General features: G+C 49.4%; 1 protein-coding gene across 6 annotated transcripts; it reads right to left on the bottom strand.

The window, feature by feature from the left end:
• Positions 1-1,041: 1,041 nt before the first annotated feature.
• Positions 1,042-19,733, bottom strand: RPA2 (replication protein A2). Of its 6 annotated transcripts, none has more exons than XM_089301211.1 (9): positions 19,518-19,733; positions 19,269-19,375; positions 16,294-16,395; positions 16,058-16,171; positions 11,429-11,503; positions 10,463-10,579; positions 4,256-4,369; positions 3,998-4,092; positions 1,042-1,728 (listed from the first exon to the last, which is right to left on the bottom strand). In XM_089301211.1, the coding sequence occupies exons 4-9, from the start codon at positions 16,100-16,102 to the stop codon at positions 1,644-1,646; spliced, it is 531 nt and encodes a 176-aa protein (XP_089157337.1). In that variant the 5' UTR covers positions 16,103-16,171; positions 16,294-16,395; positions 19,269-19,375; positions 19,518-19,733; the 3' UTR covers positions 1,042-1,643. The 6 variants fall into 6 exon arrangements, with proteins under 6 accessions (XP_089157337.1, XP_089157338.1, XP_051685625.2 ...); XM_089301212.1 differs by having other exon boundaries at positions 4,256-4,363; XM_051829665.3 differs by having other exon boundaries at positions 19,576-19,733.
• Positions 19,734-25,422: the final 5,689 nt, after the last annotated feature.

The raw sequence follows: 25,422 nt of genomic DNA, 5'->3' as shown, positions 1-25,422 counted from the left end.
CGCAAGTTCTTCCTGCCTCAGCCGAGCCTGGCAAAGGCTGGCGCTCCACTGCTAAGCATGGCCCGCCTGGCTCTCCAGCCTAGGCCCCGGCCCCCCGCCCCCAGAGGGCCCAGAAGTCACAACGCCCGCGAGGCCTTAGCGCGGCAGGGAATGTGGTCTCGCCAGCAGCCTCTCCGTGCCGCTGGGAATGCCAAGCCGGCAAGTGCGGCGCTGCCAGTCTCTCACTGTGCTTTGGACTCCTCGTACCCGACCAACAGGTCACCGGTAGGCATTCCCTAAATACGGACTGAACCGACGGGTGAGCGGTTTTTAACTGCTACGTCATCATCTGATTTATCGAAAGAAAAGCCTGCCACCCGGAACCCCTGCTAGAGCTCGGCCCCTGGGGAGCACTAACCCAGCTAGAAAGAGAAGTCGGCCACCACATGAGCACCCTGTCATGTGCTCCAAATTCAAACATAGTCAGACACTTTCCAGCCACTGTTGTTTCCTCAAAGAAACAAGAGTGGACACACTGACTGAGTTTGAAGTATTGTTCCTACATAAACAGGAAACAGCCAGATTTTGCTCAGTGAGAAGCAGGGGGTGGAGTGTTTTGAAGCCTTTTCAAGCGGCTAGCAGGCGCGGACACAGTTCACTCGGATAGACTGTCTATTTGCGTGTTACACCTTGTTGACTTTATTTTGAAATTGGTTCTTGCATTCAAGACGTAGCTTACCTTCTTTCAAGAGCTGTCGAAAACATCTGAACTAGTGTCATCTCCCACAAGGAACTTCGAAGTGATCAAGTTGGCCAAAAAAACCAGCTGTGGCCTTTGGCAAGGCTCACCCTGAGGTCAGGTGGAAGAGGTTCAGTTGGGTCATGTGACGACACTGCAAAACTCAACAGGCAGGTCACATCGTAACCCCTAGGAAGGTCGACTGCTCGAGATCCTAACTAAAAGCCGAGCCAGATTTCAAATCCAAGCCTCACTACGTCCCACTGCCTCAGATGACAAAGCACTGATCACACAAGCTCAGCAACAAGAGGACAGCTTTCCCGTTACTGTGATAACAGAACTGTTTTATTAAACACGAATGTACTTGTTTTGTACAAACACAATCACGTTTCTTCCCCTCTGCCCCAGAATCTCATGTTCACGTGAGCCCACTTTTGGCAGCAGGCAGAGAAGGTGAAGGAAAGTGCAATTCTGAGAGCAGCGCCACACACACCCGGCGGGAAAGCAAACCAGGCCGGGGCCGCTGGGATTCTCGCTGGTGCTTGGCAGCAGACCCTCGCCCTGTCCATCTCTCAACAGAGAATGCGCCAGGAACAGGAAGTCCTGGGTGTTACTTAACACTGCCAACTCCCTTGGCAACATCCTCTTCCGGCTCCTTCTACCCCGAGGCGTAATGAGCACAACACGATTCTTCAAGACGTCCTGCCCTGGTTCACATCCCTGTCCATTGTCCATCTCTCTTTGAGCATCAAAAAAACCAAAAACAAAAACAGAAGAGCACTGAGTTTCAGAAGGATGCCAGCTGACATTTTTACAGATGAGACCTACAACCTAGAAGTGGCCTGACCACCGTGCACAGCTGGAGACAACAGATTATAGAAACAGGTACAGCTGGAGAGTATCTCGGTTACCCAGCGAGGCCCAGTTATTCTGCATCTGTAGATTTAAAATGATCATCGTCTACCGTAGAATAGATGTGTCCCTCGTTGCTAAGAAAATCCACAGCTTGCCTAGAAAGCAAAGAATAAAGGACCATTTTCAAACCACCGCAGAGAGGAAACTCACCTTTTGGATGTGGTCACACAGGCAGACTTCACTTACTCCTGCCCTCTCTCAGCTAAGGATTCACAGCCACTGTACTCACAGGAGGCTCGCAGGGAGAAAGGCCGTGAAATTGCAACACTGAGGTTATCCTTGGAGACAGCACCTAGTAGAGCCGCCTTGGATTCCTCTCCCAAAGTGTGCAAAGAAAAAGGATTTCACTTAAATCCCAGTCTAAGCACAGTGAAGCTGGGATCTAAAGCTGTGGCCAGCCTGTACACGGAGTCTTCTAGTATAAATAACTGTCTTGGGACTGGTGTTGTGGCATGGCGGGCGGGCCCACCACACGCAACGCAGGCATCTCGTATCCAAGCTGCTCTGCTCCGGATCCAGCTCCCTGCTGATGCGCCTGGGAAAAGTGGAAGATGGCCCAAGTACCTGGGCCCCTGAAACCCGCATGGGAGACCCAGATGGTATCTTTATTCTTAAGATTTTCTTACTTTGAAAGAGCTACAGAAAGAAAGAGAGCGAGCGAGCGAGCGAGAGCTTGCTTTCACTGGTTCATTCCCCAAATGCCTGAAAAAGCTAGGGCTGGGCCAGGCTGAAGTCAGGACCCCAGAATTCCATTTTGGTCTTCTACATGGGCGGCAGGAACTCAACTAATTGGGCCATCATCTGCTGTCCTCCTAGGTGCACTGGCGGGAAGATGGATCAGATGTGGAACACCTGGGACTCAAACAGGTGCTCTGATAGGAGATGCCGACACTGGAAATGGTGGCTTGATCACTGAGCCATGACACTGGCCACCAAACAGCTATCTGTAGAGGGCCAGTACTGTGGCCAGCAGGCTGAACTGCTGCTTGGGACGCCCACTCCCTTACTGGAATGCTGGTTTGAGTCCCACTCCTCTGCTTCCGATCCTGCTAATGTACCCTGGGAGGCAGTAAATGATGGCTCAAGAGCTTGGGCCCTGCCATATACATGGGAGCACCCAGATGGAGCTTCAGGCTCCAGGCTTAGGCCTGGTCCAGCCCTTTTGTAGGCATTTTGGAAGTAAACCAACAGGTGGAAGCTATCTTTGTTTATGTCTCTCTCTCTGCCTTTCAAACAGATAAATAAGTAAACATTCAAAAAAGAAGTCACTTAAAGCACTTATGGTACACTGTTCCTCATCATCACAAGCACTCTGAGATACGGGCTATTCCCCTCACTTCACAGAACAGGAAATGGAATTACACCTGGACATTCTCTCCTATTTAGGCCTACACTATCAACTGGTTCACAGTAACAAATAACCACCTCCAAGCAAAGCAGTGCTCAGTCGGTCTGGCCAGTTCATCACACTGCGGCAGGAAGCTGCTCGTCTGAAGTGGACTGAGGTGTCAGCAGACCGTCTAATGGCTTCCAGTCTAGAGAGCCCAATGCACTCACGTCCGCAAGGGGACGCCGGAGGGTCAGGAGCTAGGGACCTCCCTCCGTAGTGTAAAGCCCACGAGGTATCAGGCCGCTGCTCAGAATGACGTCTCTTACATAGCGGACCTTAGTGTTTGCTGAATGAACAAATTAATTATGAATGTGCCCCGCAGGGGAGACCAGGAGAAGCACCTGGCTCCTGGCTTAGGATCAGCGCGGTGCACAGGCCACAGCGCACTGGCCGCAACGGCCATTAGGGGTGAACCAACGGAAAACGAAGACCTTTGTCTCTGTCTCTCTCTCTCACTGTCCACTCTGCCTGTCAAAAAAATAAATAAATAAAATAAAAAAAAAAATTATGAACGTGCCGAGCAGCACCCTCTCCTGAGTCCTTCCATGTATCCGCGCTGAACAACTTCCCCTCTGTCAATGAGGTTGTAGCAAGCTTTTACTGCGTTGCTGGTTTTTATTTTTAAATTATTATCTGAAAGGGAGAGAGAGAGAAAATCTTCCATGTACTGGTTTATTCCCCAAATGCCTGCAACAGCCAGTGCTGGGCCAGGCCAAAGCTGGGAGCTATGAACTTCACTGGATTTCCCATATGGGTGAAAAGGACCCAACTATTGGAGTTAGCGCCTTAGCATTAGCAGGAAGCTGGACTGGAAGGGGAGCTGGGACTTGAACGTGGAGAAGCTACTGCGGGATGTGAGTGTCCCAAGTGGTAACAACTGCTGTGCCAAAGGCTACTTTTCCACCCTAGGAAACCCTGATGAGGTGAAATGGGTACAACTGTGGAACCCCAGCTTGCAGAAACCCAATACTCACTTGATCGAGGCCACAGTCATGTGATGGAGTTGGTTCTTAAGATCATGAAAGTTTAATCCCTCAGGTCGTGGGCAAGCCTTAATCAAATTCAGCACCTTCAAGATTCAAATCAGAAACATATTAGCAACCACATAAATACACTGCCCTTTTCAAACCTCAGTCCCTTTGTAAGGGAGAAATGAGCCTTAGTGCACTGAGGAAGCAAGGCCACGCAAGGCCGACTGCCAACATTTCTGAGTCCACACAGGTGTGGGCTACCTGATTCTGGGCTGGAGTGAGGCCATTTGCCGGCAGGAAGGTGTTCCCGCTGAAGTTTCCTGCTTCACTCATTCCTGGATTGCTGAAAGATGCTCTCCCTGCTGAGGGCTGGAGTTAAAAAAAGGAGTTCACAACGTTAGAAATATTTCAAACAATTTGTTAATAAGCAGCCGATAAGAAACAGTTTAAGCGAAGAGCTTTCCCAAAGACAACTGCTCACACTGGAAGGACAGCTACTATCTGATGAGAATTTCATAGTCCTCTGCAGCACAGAATATCAGAGAGAGACAGACACACAGACACACAGACAGACAGACACTCCTAGCTCCTTCTCTTTTTTGCAGTGTGAGAACCACAGGAAAGGCAGCATGGAGAGCAAAGCCCCAGAGACCTGCTGCGACAGGACCCCAGGGCTCAATCCCCTGGGCACTGACTGACCGGTCAGCGAGGCACGAGGCTACACAGAGAGACCAACGGAGACACAGTCCCCACTGTCTCTCCTTCCGTTCTAACACCAGACTCCTCAAAGCGAGCCTATAAGCACTGTTTTTATTTCCTTTCTCCTTGGTCCCGGCTCAGCCCATCACTATCGGAATTCCCCAAATCTACCTCTGGAACTTTCTCTTCAAAGTCACGACCTTTCCCCCAGTGACCCACACATCTCTTTCCCTCTGCCCAGAGCCTGCCGTCTCAGAAGCACACACTGCTGACCACACCTTCTCACATACCACTATAGCTCCCTCTTCTACTGTCTACAAAAAAGGCTGACAGACGGGGCCAGCGCTGTGGCGTAGCAGGTAAAGCCGCTGCCTGCAGTGCCAGCAGCCCATAAGGGCACCAGTTCGAGTTCTGGCTGCTCCATTTCAGTTCCAGCTCTCTGCTATGGCCTAGGAAAGGAATAGAAGATGGTGGCCCAAGGACTCCCTACACCATGTGGGAGACCCAGAAGAAGCTTCTGGATTCGGATAAGCTCAGCTCCAGCCACTGCGGCCAATTGGGGAGTGAACCAACGGAAGGAAGACCTCTCTCTCTTTGTCTATCAAATAAATAAATAAATCTTTAAAAAAAAAAAAAAAAGTGACAGTTCCCATAGACCTCTTCCTGACCATTCTCACTGCTGGCTCTCCACTGGGTACTGCGACCTGGATAGCTCAGACACTCAGAGTAAAGTCAAATCCATTACTTTCCTCCCCAACCTGCTCCGCTGCTATAGCCCACATCCATTAGTAAACCAATTCCGATCCCAACCCTGCAGACTTCCACAGTCGATCACCACGGCCTGTGAATGAAGCCGATTCTTTCCCCGCTCACTGGTACCTCAGGCTCTAGTTCCCGTATGCCAATCAAAGCCCCTGCCCCCCACTGCTACCCCTGGCATTTTCCTATGAACATGTCTCTGCTCTGCTTAAAAGCTGTCCGGTGGCTCCCTCTGCCTGTGAAAACAGACTAGACATGCAAGACTCAAGTCCACTCTGTACTTCCTCTTGACTTCTCCCACACTTTCCCAAGCTGCGCCTGACTTCTTGCCACCCTCAAACTCGCCTCTGCTCTCAACATGTTGTTCCCTGTCTGGGGAGACGCTCTCTGATGGACAAGGACATAAGCCTCAGCCATTCTCCCTCGCTGCCCAAAGGAGATGCACATAGGAATATATTCCTTGCCCTTGAATCTCAAATGGGTCTCATCCTACTGTCTTCATACCCACACCCCCAGTCACGGGAAAGACCAGTTTCAGGAATTCCCCTCTGCCTGCTGCCACTACCCCACCCCCACCCCCAGCCCTCCTAAAATGTAAAAAGGCCCGGCCTCTGGGGCGGGGCCATCAGTGTGCACATGGGCAACTGGTCACCCACCTCTACAGATTTATTTTCTCTGAATAAATTCGGTCTGGCTGTAAATTCGTACACTGCCTCCTCTCTATTCCGCACCTCGTGTGAGGAGGAACCAATCTGCAACTCTTCCTAACACTCTCCCCTCATCTACCTGAGAAACACTCCTTATCCTTCCAAATTCTTTGTCAGGCCTTTGCTGACGCTCCCCAAGCCAAGTTAGTCACCGATTTCCTTCCTGGCTCTCAGCACCTGGCCCATTCCCTATCACAGCACCCGCTGTCCCGCGCTGTGTGTCCTTTTCCACACAGAGCCCTGCATGCTGCAAAGTGTCTGACGGACAGTACAGGCGGTCAACGTTCACGCTATTGAACTGAATACTAAACCAGCAAGAATGACAACGGGTCAAATACATTAAGAACACAAAGTGGGGCCAGCGCTGCGGCTCACTTGGCTAATCCTCCACCCGCGGCACTGGCACCCCAGGTTCTAGTCCCGGTTGGGGCACCGGATTCTGTCCCGGTTGCTCCTCTTCCAGTCCAGCTCTCTGCTGTGACCCAGGAAGGCAGTGGAGGATGGCCCAAGTGCTTGGGCCCTGCACCCGCGTGGGAGACTGGCAGGAGGCTCCTGGCTCCTGATCGGTGCAGTGCGCTGGCCGTGGTGACCATTCGGGGGGTGAACCAACGGAGGGAAGACCTTTCTCTCTGTCTCTGTCTCTGTCTCTCTCTAACTCTGCCTGTCAAACAAAACAAAACAAAACAAAACATAACAAACAAACAAAAAACCCAAAAACACAAAGCAGATGCATGAGTGCTGGAGAAGAGAAATCCTAGCCAGTAAGGAGATTCTTTTAAGAAGTGTTCAGGGGCCAGCGCTGTGGAGCAGTGGGAAAAGCCGTTGCCTGCAGTGCCAGCATCCCATATGGGCACCAGTTCAAGTCCCGGGTGCTCCAGTTCAGTTCCAGCTCTCTGCTATAGCCTGGGAAAGCATCAGAAGATGACCCAAGTCCTTGGGTCCCTGCACCCTTGTGGGAGACTGGGAAGAAGCTCCTGGCTCCTGATCGGCACAGCCCCAGCCATTGCGGTCATCTGGAGAGTGAACCAGTGGAGGGAAGATCTCTCTCTCTCCCTGCCCCTGCTTCTCTGTAACCCTGAATTTCAAATAAATAAATAAATAAATCCTAAAAAAAAAAAAGGTGGGGGCCAGTTCAAGTCCTGGCTGCTCCACTTCCGATCCAGCTCTCTGTCATGGCCTAGGAAAGCAGCAGGAGATGGCCCAAATCCTTGGGCCCTTGCACCCATGTGGGAGACCCAGAAGAAGCGCCTGGATCCTGGCTTTGGATCGGCTCAGCTCTGGCCATTGCAGCCAGTTGAGGAGTGAACCAGTGGATGAAGACGGCTCTCTCTCTGCCTCTCTTTCTCTTTCTGTGTATAGCTCTTTCAAAAAAAATAAATCAATCTTTAAAAATAAATAAATAAATGCCTTCTGTCTTTGTACCATTAAAAAAAGTAAAAATCAACCATTGTCCCTTGTGGTCAAAGCTAAATGCTTCCATGCTGCCTGCTGGTGAAACAGGATTCTACATTTATTTATTTTTCTTTCTTTTTTCATTATTTATTTGAAAGTCAGAGTTAGAGAGAGAAAGAGAGAGAGGGAAAGATCTTCTATCTGCTGGTTCACTCTCCAAATGGCTTGGGCCAGGCCAAAGCCAGGAGCCAGGAGCTTCATCTGGTCTCCCATGTGGGTGCGGGGGCCATCTTCTGCTGCTTTCCCAGGAGCATTAGCAGGGAGCTGGATCAGAAGCAGAGCAGCTAGAACTTAAATCAGCACCCATATGGGATGCCACACTGCAGATGGTGGTTCAAACTGCTATGTCACAGCGCTGGCCCAAGGACTCTACATTTTATCATCTAGTAATACTGAGTGGATTCTTTTTCTTTCTTTCTCTCTTTTTTTTTTTTTTTTTTTTTTTTGACAGGCAGAGTGCACAGTGAGAGACAGAGAGAAAGGTCTTCCTTTGCCATTGGTTCACCCTCCAATGGCAGCTGCGGCCGGCACGCTGCAGCCGGCGCACCGCGCTGATCCGATGGCAGGAGCCAGGTACTTATCCTGGTCTCCCATGGGGTGCAGGGCCCAAGTATTTGGGCCATCCTCCACTGCACTCCTTGGCCACAAAAGAGCTGGCCTGGAAGAGGGGCAACTGGGACAGAATCTGGCGCCCCAACCGGGACTAGAACCCGGTGTGCCGGCGCCGCTAGATGGAAGATTAGCCTAGTGAGCTGCGGCGCCGGCCGGATTCTGTTTCTTACCCAAATTTCTTCACCAACATGACAACCGCCCTCCCCCTTTCAGATGGTCTCAGCTCATACCCAGTCTTGCCCTAAGACTTGGTTTAGGCATCACCTTCTCCAGGCAGCCTTTCTACGTGTCCAGGCCAGGATGGGACATCCTGTTCTGTGGTTCCACAGCACCCCGCACTTGGCCAACTTATCAACGCTTCCACTATTTGGGTGTCCCAACCCCCACTTTGTAATGTAGCCCCCTCTGAGGGAAAGAATCACCTTCTTTTCTTTGCCTTTAATATTCTAAGTACACTTGTAGCCTCTACTCCCTAACCAGCCATTCTCAGGTCAAAACCATTTTTATCAAATAATATGCATCACTAACATATGTAATAAAACAAACACTTTAAACTTCTAGCCGATCCCGTTCCCTTTAACCCCCTTCCCAGCCTCCATTGAAGTCTTTGAGAAGATCCACACGTCCAGATGCCAGGACAGACCTCTTTCATCACCTCACTGGGTGCCAGGCGGCATTCAACACTCTATCTCCGTTCTCTCCTTCATGAGACGATCTTTCCAGAATATTGTACAGAATCACAATTCCTGGTTTTCTGCTGCCTAAGCAGCAACCTCTCTGACTTTCAACGACTCCTACTGTTTCTAGATTTCTAAAGGTTTGTGTGTCCCAGCACTTAGGGTCTCCGCCCTCTTAACTCCCTAGTTACGTCATCATTCAAGGCTTTAAATTATCACCCCCACACAATGACTCCTACTGTTCTTTCTCCGGCCCTGACTTCTCCCCAGCCTCATACATTCAGCTGCTCACTTGGCTGTCTAACTGGCATCTCACACTTGCAAGGTCCAAAACAGAACTCTGCATTTTACCTCCAAGTCTGCTAGCTTTATCCAGCTGCTCAAGCCCCAGACACAGGAGTCATTTTTGAACTCTCCCTTTTCCCCTCCACATTTTTAAAGATTTATTATTTGAGGGGCAGAGTTATAGTGAGTGAAGGAGAAGCAGAGACAAAGAAATCTTCCATCTGCTGGTTCATTCTCCAAATACCTGCAATGGCCAGGGGTGGGCCAGGCTGAACCCAGGAGCCTAGAACTCCATCTGAGTCTCCCACATGGATGGCAAGAGCCTAGATACTTGGGCCATCACCCACTGCCTTCCCAGGAAGATTAGCAGGGAGCTGAGTTGGAAGCAGAGCAGCCGGGACTTGAATTCTGATGTGGGATGCTGGTCCTAAGTGACAACTTAACCTGCTGTGCTACGCCAGCCCCTAAATCTTAGCATTCCTGTTCCTGCCATCACTGTCTTGCAGCTTTATTTGAGCACCTACCCACCTGTAATTACATGCATTCTCTGGTTTCTTGCCTGCTTCTTTGAACAGGAATTTGAGAGCAGATCCTCTGCCTACCTCACTGCTGCATCCCGAAGGACTAGAATGGTGAGTGGCCCAGAGTAGGCTCCATGAGTGTTATTCAAATACATAAACAAACGAGTTTACCTCTGTATCCCAAATGCTTAGCAAAGGTTAGGTGGCAACAGCCCTGTCACTGGCTTATTAGTTCTCCTGTCTCCCATGTAACCAATCCTCCACTGGCTTCTCGAATCCTCTGGGAATTTCTAATACTAGAATCACCCTCTGTGTGGTCCTAGACAGATTTGCCAATGTGAATTCACACAACAGAAAATAACAGGAGAAATTTCAGGGGAAAATATAATGGTCAATGTTTCTCTTCAGCCAACAGGCTGGCAGGAAAGCAGTAAGATGGCATCCTACTCGTGATTCTGACAATCCTGGAGCTAGCAGTGCAGCCTGTAGTTACCTGTCTATACCTGAGGGCTGTGCTAGGCCTCAGCCACCCAAGCCAACAGGGTGAGAGGAACCCGTGGTTCTAAGCAACGTGAGTGCTTCATCGGGAATAAAAACAGCGAGGCTCACAGAGAAAAGGTCTGAGGACTGGGAGATGCTCCTCGGGCCCAGCCGTCACGATGTCAAGGCACCACAGCCAGCGCAGAACAGCAGCCTCTGCTCCGGGCAGCTGCCACCGGCCGGGACTTGTTCAGCACCACGTGTGCGCTCGCTCACCTGGCTGTGTGACTTGTTCAGCATCATGTGCGCATTCACCACCTCCAGGATGTGAGCAGTGAACTCGTTCATGTCCTCCAGGGGCATGATCTTAAAGGCTACCAGGCTCTTCTTGTTCTGTTAAAAATAAAGAGAAAAAGGAGAATTAAGGCTGAACACATTCAAGAGAATTTCAGGTCAAAACACTGTGGCTTTTGGGTCATGGTATTTTTGCCAATCAGGGGAAAATGTCTGTTATATACTTAAAAATTTCAACTCAGGGTGGTTCAAATATAGTCAATAATGAGGGAAGAAGTCAAATGAGCTCAGAGATGTTCATGGCTTGTCCAAGCTCACACAACCAAGCAGAGTCTAGTATCTGGACTGCAATTCAGAATTCTCTCTTTGACCCTTTATGGATGCCACAGATGGCAATTGTAGGTAGATTCTTTTTTTTTTTTTTTAACAGGCAGAGTGGACAGTAAGAGAGAGAGACAGAGAGAAAGGTCTTCCTTTGCCGTTGGTTCACCCTCCAATGGCCGCTGCGGCCAGTGTGCTGCAGCTGGCGTACCACGCTGATCCGAAGCCAGGAGCCAGGTGCTTCTCCTGGTCTCCCATGGGGTGCAGGGCCCAAGCACTTGGGCCATCCTCCACTGCACTCCCGGGCCACAGCAGAGAGCTGGCCTGGAAGAGGGGCATCAGGGACAGAACCCAGTGCCCCAACCGGGACTAGAACCCGGTGTGCCAGTGCCACAGGTGGAGGATTAGCCTAGTGAGCCGCAGCGCCAGCCAATTGTAGGTAGATTCTATTTTTTCTCTATCATCCTGTTACTTTTATATTAAAGTACAAAGCAGTTCTGTCCTTTTGAAGAAGAGAATAATGAAGTAACTTCCCATTAAAAATGGAACTTAATTAAGTATTAAATATCTGAAACCTAGAAGCCACTTCATACAAATCCACTGTAACTGCCTTTTCATTGCCTTTACCTGGAAAGACCTCAGGTGACCAGCCACCTTCACGTATGTTTCTGGAGGAACCACGGTGTTCTCCCCACTGGCGTCCTAACAGATGAAATACAAACATGTCACGAAGGTCTCAGGGCACTAATGAAAGACAGCCTCTTTAAAATTTCTAAATATTGTACAGAATAAGAAAGTTACAAAGTAAAGAGCTAAAGGACCCTAATACGGCAATAACTAGTTTACCTCATTTTAGAGCTGCAAAAACCTCTCTAAAAATAATTCCCAGCTCCAAAGTTGTATGTTATGTACATCTTTCATAAAGGGCAAACAATTGTGACATCCTCACTCAACGTTCTCAGGTACACTGTTTTCTGTTGGACATGTGTGCTAGGAAAGCAACTCACTTTTAGAAATTAAAGGAAATAATTAAGAACATGCATTAAAATTCAGATTCATCAAAGTTATCAGAATACTGTTTAGATTACTAAATGTTTTAAAGCAACCTAAATATCCAACATAAAGGACACTTCATATAATGCAATATTCCACACTGTTGCAAACTGCGCACAATTCTACTCCCTGTCTGAGAAGAGCAGCTGTAACACTTTGAAAATGCTGATTTCTCAAGTGGGGGAAAATGTACACCAAAATGTTCACAGTGCTTAACTAGGATAATTATAAACAACTTTAATATTTCCTTCTTCCTAGAATATGCACATAATGTTTATATGACTTTGGAAAACTAGAAAATAAAGTGCACGCATTTAAAAATAAGAACACTGCGGGCCAGCCTTGTGTCTGTGGCCTGGCCCACCTCCGGCCATTGCGCCCATTCGAGGAGTGGATGGAAGACTTCTCTCCCCCTGCCTTTCTTGCATTTTTTTTTTTTTTTATTTTTTTTTTATTTTTTTGACAGGCAGAGTGGACAGTGAGAGAGAGAGACAGAGAGAAAGGTCTTCCTTTTGCCGTTGGTTCACCCTCCAATGGCCGCCGCGGCCGGCGCGCTGCGGCCGGCGCACCGCGCTGATCCGATGGCAGGAGCCAGGAGCCAGGTGCTTTTCCTGGTCTCCCATGGGGTGCAGGGCCCAAGCACCTGGGCCATCCTCCACTGCACTCCCTGGCCACAGCAGAGGGCTGGCCTGGAAGAGGGGCAACCGGGACAGAATCCGGCGCCCCGACCGGGACTAGAACCCGGTGTGCCGGCGCCGCTAGGCGGAGGATTAGCCTAGTGAGCCGCGGCGCCGGCCTCCCCCTGCCTTTCAAACTCCCTCTCTGTAACTCTGGCTTTCAAATAAATTAAAAATAAATAAATAAATAATTAAATAAAGCTGGATTGCTGTGTCTCTCCTCTTATCCATATATACTCCAAATACATGGAATGACTTACAAAAAAGAAAAACCATAGACATTATAGATAGAAATACAGACAATTAAAAAACACTTTGGGACTAAGAAAAACTTTTCAAAGTGAAAAAGGTAAGCTACAGAAACTGTTTTCACAGTTTCAAGGGGCAGCTATTTTGCTGTGCCAAATGTCCACTCCACTAACATATATTCTAGTTTCTAGTTCAGTTCATTTTCTTCTTCTTCTTCTTCTTCTTTTTTTTTTTTTTTTTTGCATAAGATTTATTTATTTGAAAGGCAGAGCTACAGGGGGAGAGGGAGAGAGAAAGACAGAGAGAGAGAGAGAGAGCAAGCAAGCTCCATCTTCCATCCACTGGTTCATTCCCCAAATGGCTCCAATGGCCAGGGCGGGGCCGAGGTAAAGGCAGGAGCTTGTAACTCTATCCAGATATACCACGTAGATGGCAGAGGCCCGAGCACTTGGACCATCTTGTACCGCTTTTCCAGATGCACTAGCAGGGGGCTAGATAGGAAGTGGTGCAGCATGGGGTCAGTGCTGTGGTGTAGCGGGTAAAACCACCACCTGTAGAGCTGACATCCCTTAAGGGTGTTGGTTCAAGTCCCAGCTGCTCCACTTCCAATCTCTCTGCTTTGGCCTGGGAAAACAGAAGATGGCCCAACTCCCTGGCTTTGCATCCACGTGGGAGACTTGGAAGACACTCCAAGCTCCTGGCTTCAGATCAGCCCAGCTCTATCCATTAAGGTCATCTGGGAAGTAAACCAGCAGACGGAAGACTCTCTCTCTCCCTCTGCCTCTCTGTAACTCTGCCTTTCAAATAAATAAATAAATCTTAAAAAAATAAATAAAAGAAAGTGGAGCAGCTGGGACTTGAACCGTCACTAGACTATGGAATGCCGGCATTGCAGGTGGCAGTTAACCCACTGTGCTACAACGCCAGTTTCTCTTTCAATTCATTTTCTTCATATTTATAGACAATCATATACACATTACATTACAAAAACGAGGTCAAATCATACATACATACATACATCTTGCAACACGTTCCTTTTCTCAAATTGACAGTAAATATTTCTTTGTGATGATACATACATTTCTAAATAATTTGCAGTATGTATAAATAAACCATGGCTTACTTAATAATCTCCTATTGCTAGCATTTTGGTTTTGCTTTTAATTTTTCATTAACACATTATGATCAACATTGTGTTTTGTTTTGTTTTGACAGGCAGAGTTAGACAGTGAGAGAGACAGAGAGAAAGGTCTTCCTTTGCCATTGGTTCACCCCCAAAATGGTTGCTACGGCCAGCTTGCTGCACCGATCCAGGTGCTTCCTCCTGGTCTCCCATGCGGGTGCAGGGCCCAAGTACTTGGGCCATCCTCCACTGCCTTCCCTGGCCACAGCAGAGAGCTGGACTGGAATAGGAGCAATCGGAACAGAATCCGGCGCCTCAACCAGGACTAGAACCCGGGATGCCGGCGCCGCAGGCGGAGGATTAGCCTAGTGAGCCATGGCGCTGGCCATGATCAACATTCTTAGAAGTGAATCTTTGAATGCACCTTTAATTATGTCAGTATAAAACTCTAGAAGTAGAGTTGCTGTTTCAACATTTTAATCATTGAAAATTTTGACACAGGATTTTTGAGGAAGGGTTTGCCAATTCTTGTTTATATTATCGGGGTAGAATGGTATTTTTCCTTAAACAATGGCAAATCATTCAACACATATTAGGTGCCTACTAAGTGCGAGAGGCACTATGCTGCTCTCACCAGAACCTGACACTGTCATTCTTTGAAATTTCTTTGCCAATACAATGAATTAAAAATCGTATCTCGGAGTCAAAGCTGCGGTGCAGCAGGCTAGGCTGCTGTCTGCAGTGCCAGTATCCCATCCGAAGGCAGGCTCGAGCCTCAGCTCCCTGCTAACGCACTTGAAAAGGCAGTGAAGGATGGCCCAAGTGCTTGGGCCCCTGCACCCACGTGGGAGACCTGGAAGAAGCTCCTGGCTCCGGATCAGCCCAGCTCTGGCCGTTGCGCCCAACTGGGGAGTGAACCAGCGGATGGAAGACCTCTCTCTCTTTGCACCTCTCCTTCTCTCTCTGTGTAACTCTTTCAAATAAATAAATAGATCTTTAAAACTTCTTTGTCCATTTTCCTAAGGTGCAATTGTGGGTGTTTTTGTTTTTCACTTTGTAAGCATTTTTAGTTAATATTTAAAATGTTTGTCATTTGTTGCAAATATTTTCTCCATTCATATAAACAGTAAACAGTATTTACTAAGTCAGGCTGGGCCAATTATGTCACTGACATTATTCTAGGTGTTCTAGGTGCTGGGAATACAAAGGTGATCAAAGAAATAATTTTTGTTCTCTTGGAATTTACATTCTACGGTGTCCTGTCACTTGCCTTTTTAGTATTTTGGGAAATTTACAAGGTTTTAAACTTTTCTTTTTTTTTTTTTGACAGGCAGAGTGGACAGTGATAGGGAGAGACAGAGAGAAAGGTCTTCCTTTGCTGTTGGTTCACCCTTCAATGGCCGCCGCGGCTGGCGCACCACACTGATCCGAAGCCAGGAGCCAGGTGCTTCTCCTGGTCTCCCATGCGGGTACAGGGCACAAGCACTTGGGCCATCCTCCACTGCACTCCCGGGCCACAGCAGGGAGCTGGCCTGGAAGAGGGGCAACCGGGACAGAATCTGGCGCCCCGACCAGGGCTAGAACCCAGTGTGCCGGCACCGCAGGCGGAAGATTAGCCTATTGAGCCGCGGCACCGGCCAAGGTTTTAAACTCTTACGAAGGGGCCAGCACTGTGGCATAGTGGATAATGCCGCTGCCTACAGTGCCAGCATCCCATATGAACACTGGATCAAGTCCCGGCTGCTCCACTTCTGACCCAGCTCTCTGCTATGGCCTGGAAAATCAGTGGAAGATGGCCAAAGTCCTTGGGCCCATGCACCCCCATGGGAGACCCAGAAGTTTCAGGCTCTTGGCTTCGGATCTGCCCAGCCCTTGCCATTGCGGCCATTTGGGGAGTGAACCAGCAGATGGAAGATCTTTCTCTCTCTGCCTCTCTGTAACTCTGCCTTTCAAATAAAATAAGTAATAAACACATACATAAATAAAATAACTTTTATGGAATCAAATATATTAATGCATCACAGTAGGGTTTCTGCCTCTGACGTCTCACTTAAGTATTATTTTTTATTAAAAATTTTAAAAGGTAATATTAAAAAAGTGCATCTTCTCCAAAGTCCCAAAGTAACCCTACCCTGATCAAAAACAGCCTCTTACATCTGTGTCGACCCACTGACGGACGTCCATGGGTGCAGCTGTCATGTCATCTATTTTGTAAACAATGTTGGTTGGTGCCTTCTCCGCATGTCTGATTATCCCCACGATGGTGACCTAGGTTAGGAGAAAAAAAAACAACTTTATCTTTCAAGAAACCAAAGCAGCACATATGCATTTTTAAATTAAGTCATTTCATTCTTTATATGATCGACTCTTACACAAATTCTTTCACATACCTGTGAAATCTCAACATTCCCAATTTTGAACACTTCATCGGCCAGAGTGGCAGAAAGCAGCTGGGATATGGTACAGGGCACAATGTGCTGGGCTCGGGCTCTCTGCAAAGCAACGTGTGCATAAATTCAACTAAAAGTATAGTGATGACCACGCATTTAACACCTGCCACCTGCCAAACACATTAAATAAATTGGAACATTAAACTTTCTCTAAAAAAATTTAAACAATTTACTTTCATTTTATTTGGAAAGCAAATAAAGAACTTGAGAAAGAATCTTCCGTCCACTGACTCACTCCCCAAATGCCTGCAATAAGCAGAGCTGGGCTGGGCCAAGGCCAGGAGCCAGGACCTTGAACCAGGTTTCCCTCATTGGTGGTAGGGACCCAAGTCATCCGGGCCATCATCCGCTGCCTCCAGGGTACACATTAGCAGGAAGCTGATACAGAAGTAGAGTCAAGACTTACACACAGGCACGAGGACAGGATGCAGGCGCCCTAGGCAGTATCATCACTGCTACCCCAAATGTCCACCCTGGACACTGAATCACAGGGATCACATAGCTCACAAATGCCACATCTGAGAATTCAAACCTGGGTTGTTCTGACCTCAAAGCTCCCACGGAACAGGTAAGTTGGAGCCACAGGGAGGACTCAAGAAAATGAGGTCAGCGGGGCGCCCAATCCGGAAGAGCCGCTGCCAGAACAGACCTTAACAGAAACCCCAGCTTGGAGGTGAAGGCAGGCTGGAGGTGGCAGCCGGTCACTGAGGAGATGGCACTGGGAAGGGTTTGAGAAATGGCCGGCAGAAGTAACGCTTTGGAACTGGTCTAGATCTCATAATGAAAACCTAACAGAAAGTTGGAAGTACAGTTTCCTTCAGGGCAGAGTGTGGCCATCAGAAGGAGCCCCTGATGCTAATGGGTTAGGAGCCTGGCCGCAGTGGACACTCAGTGAGGAGGGACAGCGTGGGGTGAAGAGTGTCTAGTGAGGACACACGAGTCACACCCTAGAGCAACCTGACAACAGTGTAAACCCTCATTTTTGTCTACCGCTGCCAAGGGAACGACGGGACGACAAAGATGAAGCAGGTGGGAAAGGATTTGCCTTCAACACACCAACCAAGGGAGGTACAAATCCAAACATAAACCTCATCTTTTCTTTTTTTAGCATTATTTATTTGAAAAGCAGAATTACAGAGAGGGAGACAGAGAAAGAGGTTTTCCATCAGCTGGTTCACTCCCCAAATGACCACAATGGCAGAGCAAGGCTGATCCAAAGCCTGGAGCCAGGAGCTTCTTCCAGTCTCCCATGTGGTTGCAGGGACCCAGGCACTTGGGCCCTTCTACTGCTTTCCCAGGCCACAGCAGGGAGCTGGCTAGGAAGTGCAGCACCCAGACTCGAACCAGTGCCCATATGGGAGGCAGATGCCGCAGGCGGAAGCTTAACCTTTTATGCCACGGCCGGCCCCCAAACCTGATGCACTAGGGTGTGACATGTGCTACATGGCATCTCAGAAAACTGTATTGCCGATTTCAAGAAGAAGGAACGTCAGGGCTGGCCTCTGAAGCATTATGACACTGAGAGAAACAGTGAATAAGGAATGAGCACTAGAGGCTGGATGCAAGGTGCACCCCCACGGTCCCTGAGGGCACATGCGCAGTAACCACAAACACCACTGAGGAGCAAGAGTTCTAGGGGGGGTGTTGCGGTGCAGCATCCGCTACCAGTCACGGCTCAGCCCCGGCTCCTCCACTTTGAATACGGCTCCCTCCTGAAGTGCCTGGGAAGGCGTGGGAAGGCAGTGGAAGATGGCCTAAGTATCTGGGCCTCAGCCATCACCCAACTGGTGTCAATAGCCAGGGCTAGGCCAGGCCGAAGCCAGGAGCCAGGAACTCCATCTGTGTCCCCACCTGGGTGGCAGCACCCTAAGCTCTTGGGCTATCTAGCATCTGCTGCCTCCCAGCATGTATCAGCAGGAAGCTGATCAGAAGCGGAGGAGCTGGCTAGAGCATCTCAGGCAGTGCCACACCACCTGCCCTTCGTGTTTTTTTTTGTTTTTGTTTTTGTTTTTTTTTTTGACAGGCAGAGTGGACAGTGAGAGAGAGAGACAGAAAGGTCTTCCTTTGCCGTTGGTTCACCCTCCAATGGCCGCCGCGGCTGGCGCGCTGCGGCCGGCGCACCGCGCTGATCCGAAGGCAGGAGCCAGGTGCTTCTCCTGGTCTCCCATGGGGTGCAGGGCCCAAGCACCTGGGCCATCCTCCACTGCACTCCCTGGCCACAGCAGAGAGCTGGCCTGGAAGAGGGGCAACCGGGACAGAATCCGGCGCCCCAACCGGGACTAGAACCCGGTGTGCCGGCGCCGCTAGGCGGAGGATTAGCCTAGTGAGCCGCGGCGCCGGCCACCTTCGTGTTCTTTTTAATAATATTCGCTTAAGGGGTCAGCACTGTGGTATAGGATTTGTGCCGCCATCCCATATGGCCACCGGTTCGATTCCCGGCAGCTCCACTTCCGATCCAGCCCTCTGCTGTAGCCTGGGAAAGCAGTGGAAGATGGTCCAGGTCCTTGGGCCCCTGCACCCATGTGAGACCCTGAGGAGGTTCCTGGCTCCAGTTCGACGCAGCTCCGGCCGTTGCGGGCAATTGGGGAGTGAACCAGCGGATGGAAGACCCCTCTCTCTCTCTCTGCGTCTCTTTCTCTGTGTAACTCTGACTTTCAAATAAATAAATCTTAAAAAAAAATAATATCCGCTTAATAACGGGATATTAATCCCAAGCGAGAATGTTTACGGAAAGCGACTGCAAGACGCCGACGACATGCCAAACCGACCCCCAGGAAGGTTCCGAGCGTTCGTGCCCCTAAAACTTAACAGCCACGGGGAGTAACTCCCTAATCAGATCCCGCGTAACACCGCTCCGTCGCCTCCGGCTAGCGCTTCGGGACAGGACAGGACAACACAAGCCCCTTTCAACCTACCGATTTCTTTTCGGCCTGAGAGGGCGTGGGCGACCCGAAGCCGCCCGGCGACTGCGTGTAGCCCCCGGCTCCCCCGTAGCTGGAGCTGCTGAAGGTCTCGTAGGAACCTGGCAGAGAACAGCAGGGGCGTGAGCCCCACGCCGCCGGCCCAGCCCCCGGCACCTGCCGCTGGCCGAGCCCCCAGGACCCCCGACCCCCGACCCCCGACGGCGCCCACCTCCGGCGCCCGCCCCTCCCCCTCCCGCTCGCCTGGGCCCCAGGCGCGCCGTCCCGCGAATCCTGCGACTGTCCCCCTCCGCCGCGTCACCCATCGTTACTATTCCACATCTTGGTCTCGGAAGCCTTCGGAACAGAGGACCAGGAAGTTCCAGTCGAACGGGCTCGCAGAGCACCTCAGAACCGAGTTGCGGCGGCAGCGCGGTGTCTACTTTACTCTGGCGCCACAAACTTCTTCCCGCGAACGACGAAGCCAGTCACCTTCCAGCACGCTTCTCGCTTCAGCCAATCAACACCCACGAACCTTACGCTTTCTCCCATCGTCTCAGGCCAGGCCTCGGAAAACGCGCACTACGGCCCAACTCGCGCCGGAAGCCCCTACGGCCATCTTTGTTATGGGTAGAATTGGAGGCGCGCAAGCGCAAGCCTGGATCTGCGGGATGCTGATAGGACAATAGCTCAGGGAGACAACCAATTGGAGCCGGCGTTTGGATTAGCGGTTAAAAGGCGGTTGGAATGCCCACATGGCAAATCAGAGTGCTTCTGGCGTGGAATCCCGCCTCCGCGCCTGAGTCTGGCTTCCTGCGCGCACTAGGAGGGGCGGGGCCTGTTACTTAACTGGGCACCTGCCGCTCACCTGGGAGACCGGCATTACATTTTTGGCCTCCTGACCGTGGCAGGCAGCTGCTCTTTCTGTGTCTGTTTCTCTTGCTTTCTGCATATCAAAAGATAAAATAAAACTTAAGAAAATACTTTCTTATCCAAGAGCTTGTCTCACTTCCGTCAAGCGCGCTCCTCCTTCCGTCACTTCCTTTGTTCGGTGCCCTCCAGTTCCAGCCAAACTCCTGCCAAGTCACCACGTATGGGACGACGCTTTAAACTAACTCCTGCACGCCTAGCTGTGCCCTCGCAGTCCTAACCCGGCACCTCGTGTGGTTGCTCATTTTTTCCCCGTATAATTAATTATCTTTCTGTAATGCCACTCCTTGGTCCTGATTCTCCCCTACATAAGGAAGCGGCGCCTTTCTACCTTTGATGCCTTCTTTTTTGAAAGCTTTTATTTAATAAATATGAATTTCATAGGTACAGCTTTTGGATTATAGTGGTTCATCCCCCCATACCCGCCCTCCCACCCCCACTCCTTTCCCACCACCTACTCCCTCTCCCATCCCATTCTTCATTAAGATTCATTTTTAATTATCTTTATATACAGAAGATCAACTCTATACTAAATAAAGATTTCAACAATTTGCACCCACACAGACACACAAAGATAAAGTACTGTTTGAAGAATAGTTTTACCATTAATTCTCATAGTACAACACGTTAAGCATAGAGGTCCTACATGGGGGGCAAGTGCACAGTGACTCTTGTTGATTTAACAATTGACACTCTTATTTATGAAGTCAGTGATCACCCGAGGCTCTTGTATGAGCTGCCAAGGCTATGGAAGCCTTCTGAGGTCACAAACTCTGGCATTACTTAGATGGCCATGATCAAAGTGGAAGTTCTCTCTTCCCTATAGAGAAGGGTACCTCCTTCTTTGATGGCCCCTTCTTTCCACCAGGATCTCACAGAAATCTTTCTTTTTTATTTATTTTATTTATTTATTTATTTGTTTATTTTTGACAGGCAGAGTGGACAGTGATAGAGACAGAGAGAAAGGTCTTCCTTTTCCGTTGGTTCACCCTCCAATGGCCGGCGCACTGCGGCTGGCCCACTGCGCTGATCCGATGGCAGGAGCCACGTGCTTCTCCTGGTCTCCCATGGAGTGCAAGACCCAAGCACTTGGGCCATCCTCCACTGCACTCCCTGGTCACAGCAGAGAGCTGGCCTGGAAGAGGGGCAACCAGGACTGGTGCCCCAACCGGGACTAGAACCTGGTGTGCTGGCGCCGCAAGGTAGAGGATTAGCCTATTGAGCCACGGCGCTGGCCAGAAATCTTTCATGTAGATCATTTTTTTGCCACAGTGTCTTGGCTTTCCATGACTGAAATGCTTTCATGGTTTTTTTTAGCCAGAGCCAAATGCCTTAAGGGCTGATTCTGAGGCCAGAGTGCTGTTTAGGGCATTTGTCATTCTATGAGTCTGCTGTGTGGCCTGCTTCCCATGTTGGATCATTCTCTCCTTTTTAATTCTATTATTATTATGATGCCTTTTTAATGTCTAAAGATGTCACCTGTCCTCATCTAGGTCTAATCCCTGGTGTGACAGGGTTGGCTTTAAGTTTAAAATTTTCCCACAGGCCATAGCCTGCCGGGTGGTTATAGGTTATCTTGCTTTGTTGCTTCAGAGCAGAGACTGTTCCTTTGAGAGAAACAAGTTATAGATATCAGTCTGCTCATCTGGCTGTAACTGGCATATTTCTGGCTTTTGTGCTTGCTTGATAATGGCCAAGGCCACCAAAATGTAGTTTCTGCCTTTGAAAACCCCTGGCCACTGCAACTCGGGGCTTTCTTTCCTGGACTTGCTCTGTGAGAGGGCAGTCTCCGCTGGCTAAAAAGACTCCTAATTTGACCTCAAAAGTCTCACTGTGTTTTTAATCTGTGCTCCCCACAACAGTCACCTCAACAGTTCTCCATATTCCTTGGGCTCCCTTCTATAGGGAGTGTCACACATCTGTGACTTCATTGCTCTACTGTCAGACTGTTAGACTTTTTTATTTATTAACATATTTATTGATGCGTCCAGTGTGTTGTGGGTCCTGGGCTGGCCACTAGGATGGACTGATTTGTTTTCTTTTTCTAAGGCTGCAGGCACTGCCTTGAGCATTTTACCGTTAAGAACTCTGTGAGGTATGGAGGTACCATCATTGTCCCCATTCAACAGATGAGGTACGGAGAGGCTAAATGGTTGGAGTCTGCATTCAAACCCAGGCAGGCGGGTTCTTTCTACTTTTGGGGTTACTGTACCTTCAAGAACTTCCTAGAACCAGGTTTCAAACTCAAATGATTAATCTCTGGCAAGAGTATAAAGTGTAGAGGGGTGGGCACTGTGGGTCAGTGGAGACTCAAACAGATATTTGTACACCCATGTTCACAGCAGCATCATTCACAGTAGCCAAAAGGTGGAAGCAACCCAAGTGTCCATGGACAGATGAATGGGCAAGCAAAGTGTGGTGTAGACATGCAACGGAATATTACTAAACCTTAAGTAGGCAGGAAATTCTGATAAGTGCTACAACATGGATGAAACAAAAAATTCTTGCTAACCGAAGTAAGCCAGTCACAAAAGAACAACTATTTTTTTTTTTTTTTGGACAGGCAGAGTGGACAGTGAGAGAGAGAGAGAGAGAGAGAGAGAAAGGTCTTCCTTTGCCGTTGGTTCACCCTCCAGTGGCCGGCGTGGCCAGCGCAGCAGGTGTGCTGTGGCTGGCCCACTGCGCTGATCCGAAGGCAGGAGCCACGTGCTTCTCCTGGTCTCCCATGGAGTGCAGGACCCAAGCACTTGGGCCATCCTCCACTGCACTCCCTGGCCACAGCAGAGAGCTGGCCTGGAAGAGGGGCAACCGGGACAGAATCCGGCGCCCCGACTGGGACTAGAACCTGGTGTGCCGGCGCCGCAAGGTGGAGGATTAGCCTATTGAGCCGCAGCGCTGGCCTATTTTGTTTTTAAAAACATGTATTTTTTTTATTTGAGAGTCACACAGAAAGAGATCTGTGACTGGTTCACTCCTCCCAAGACCCACAATAACCAAGATCTCCCATGTGGGTACAGGGTGCACATTAGCAGGAGGCCATAATGGAGAGTGGAGCTGGGAGCTGACGCCAGGCACTCTGATTCGGGGTGTGGGTGTCCTAAGTGATGTCCTAACTGCTGTGCCAGACACAAGGCCCTATCTATTGTTTGATTGCATTTCTCTGAGGGACCCCGAGTACTGAACTCCATGGAGACAGAACAGTGCTTGCCAGGCACTCAGGCAGGAGGAATGGGAGTTAGTGCTTAAGGAGTACAGAGATTCTGTTTGGGGAGGTGAAAATTCTGGAGGTGGGTAGTAGTGATGGTTGCACAACAAAGTGAATGTATTTAATGCCACTGAACTGTGCATTTCCAATGATTAAAGTGGTAAATTTCATGTGTATTTTAGTGCAATTAAAAATATTTTAAATATAAAGATTTATTTACTTGAAAGGCAGAGTTACAGAGAGGCAAAGGCAAAGAGAGGTCGTCCATCTGCTCGTTCATTCCCCCAGATGGCCACAATGGCTGGAAGTGGGCCGATCCAAAGCCAGGAGCCAGGAGCTTCTTCCAGGTCTCCCATGCAGGTGCAGGGGTCCAAGAACTTGGGCCATCTTCTGCTGTTTCCCAGGCCATAGAAGAGAGCTGAATTGGAAGTGGAGCAGCTGGGACCCAAACTGGCCACCCACATGGGATGCCAGCACTGCAGGGACTAGCTTTACCCACTACACCACAGCAATGGCCCTGAATTTAAAAATTGAAAGATAAGGCCGGCGCCGTGGCTCAATAGGCTAATCCTCCACCTTGCGGCGCCGGCACACCGGGTTCTAGTCCCGGTCGGGGCGCCGGATTCTGTCCCGGTTGCCCCTCTTCCAGGCCAGCTCTCTGCTATGGCCAGGGAGTGCAGTGGAGGATGGCCCAGGTGCTTGGGCCCTGCACCCCATGGGAGACCAGGAAAAGCACCTGGATCCTGGCTCCTGCCATCGGATCAGCGCGGTGCGCCGGCTGCAGCGGCGGCCATTGGAGGGTGAACCAACGGCGAAGGAAGACCTTTCTCTCTCTCTCTCTCTCTCTCTCTCTCACTGTCCACTCTGCCTGTCAAAAATAAAAAAAAAAAAAATTGAAAGATAAAATAGAAAGCATCTCAATCTGGTGTGTATTGTGTATCATGTGCCAGATACATGCATCAGTTATCCTAAGTGCTTAAGGTGTAATATTGACCAATGCTTTTATTTTTTAAAGATTTATTTTGCATTTATTTATGCATTTGAAATGCAGGAGAGTGAAAAGAGAGAAAGAGAGAGATTGATTTTCTATATTCTGGTTCACTCTCCCAATGGCTGCTACAGCTGGGTAACCTGTTGTGCCACAATGCCAGCCCCTCTCCCAATACTTTTGACCTACCACTTTATTTTTTTAATTTATTTATTTTAAAGATTTATTTATTATTTGAAAGACAGAGTTACAGAAGGCAAAGTCAGAGGCAGAGAGAGAGAGGTCTTCCGTCCGCTGTTTCACTTCCCAAAAGGCCACAGCAGCCAGAGCTGCGCCAATCTGAAGCCAGGAGCCAGGAGATTTTTCCGGGTCTCCTATGTGGGTGCAGGGGTCCAAGGACTTGGGCCATCTTCCACTGCTTTCCCAGGCCACTGCAGAGAGCCAGATTGGAAGTGGAGGAGGCGGATCTCGAACCCACACCCATTTGGGATGTCGGCACTGCAGGCAGCGGCCTTACCTGCTATGCCACAGCACTGGCCCTCGACCTACCATTTTAACTAGTAAGATCATTTTGCCTCCATTTTACAAATATTTTAATCAGAACTGTCAAAACATTGATGAATTTTCATTTAGATATAGTTCTCTGCCCATTTTTCTGTACTATGCTAATTAGCCATTTCAAATTTTCCTCATTTTTAATTTTGTTGAGATCATTTTTAGGTAGATTTTTTTTTAAGATTTATTTTTATTTATTTGGAAGGCTGAATTATAGAGCAGAGGCAGAGAGAGAGAGAGAGAGAGAGAGAGAGAGAGAGAGAGAGAGAAATGGAGTTCTTCCATCTGCTGGTTCACTCCCCAAATGGCTGCAACAGCCAGAGCTGAGCTGATCCGAAACCAGGAGCCAGGAGCTTCTTCCAGGTCTCCCATGGGGGTGCAGGGGCCCAAGGACTTGAGCCATCTTCCGCTGCTTCCCCAGGCCATAGCACAGAGTCGGATCAGAAGTGGAGCAGCCGGGACTTGAACTGGAGCTCATATGGGATGCCAAC

The sequence above is a fragment of the Oryctolagus cuniculus genome, chromosome 7 (genome assembly GCF_051225735.1).
Source record: "Oryctolagus cuniculus isolate XC-2025 breed Fujian yellow rabbit chromosome 7, ASM5122573v1, whole genome shotgun sequence".
Classification (NCBI taxonomy): domain Eukaryota; kingdom Metazoa; phylum Chordata; class Mammalia; order Lagomorpha; family Leporidae; genus Oryctolagus; species Oryctolagus cuniculus.
Note: the sequence above shows the minus strand (reverse complement) of the source record. Positions and strands in the feature narration are given on the sequence as shown.

Excerpts from the sequence above, each read along its gene's own strand:
- RPA2 (XM_051829663.3), bottom strand. Across the intron at positions 4,093-4,255 it reads TCACTCCAGCCCAGAATCAG|GTGCTGAATTTGATTAAGGC; the intron begins GTAGCCCACACC and ends TGAATCTTGAAG. Across the intron at positions 1,729-3,997 it reads ATGACTGTGGCCTCGATCAA|GCAAGCTGTGGATTTTCTTA; the intron begins GTGAGTATTGGG and ends TTTGCTTTCTAG.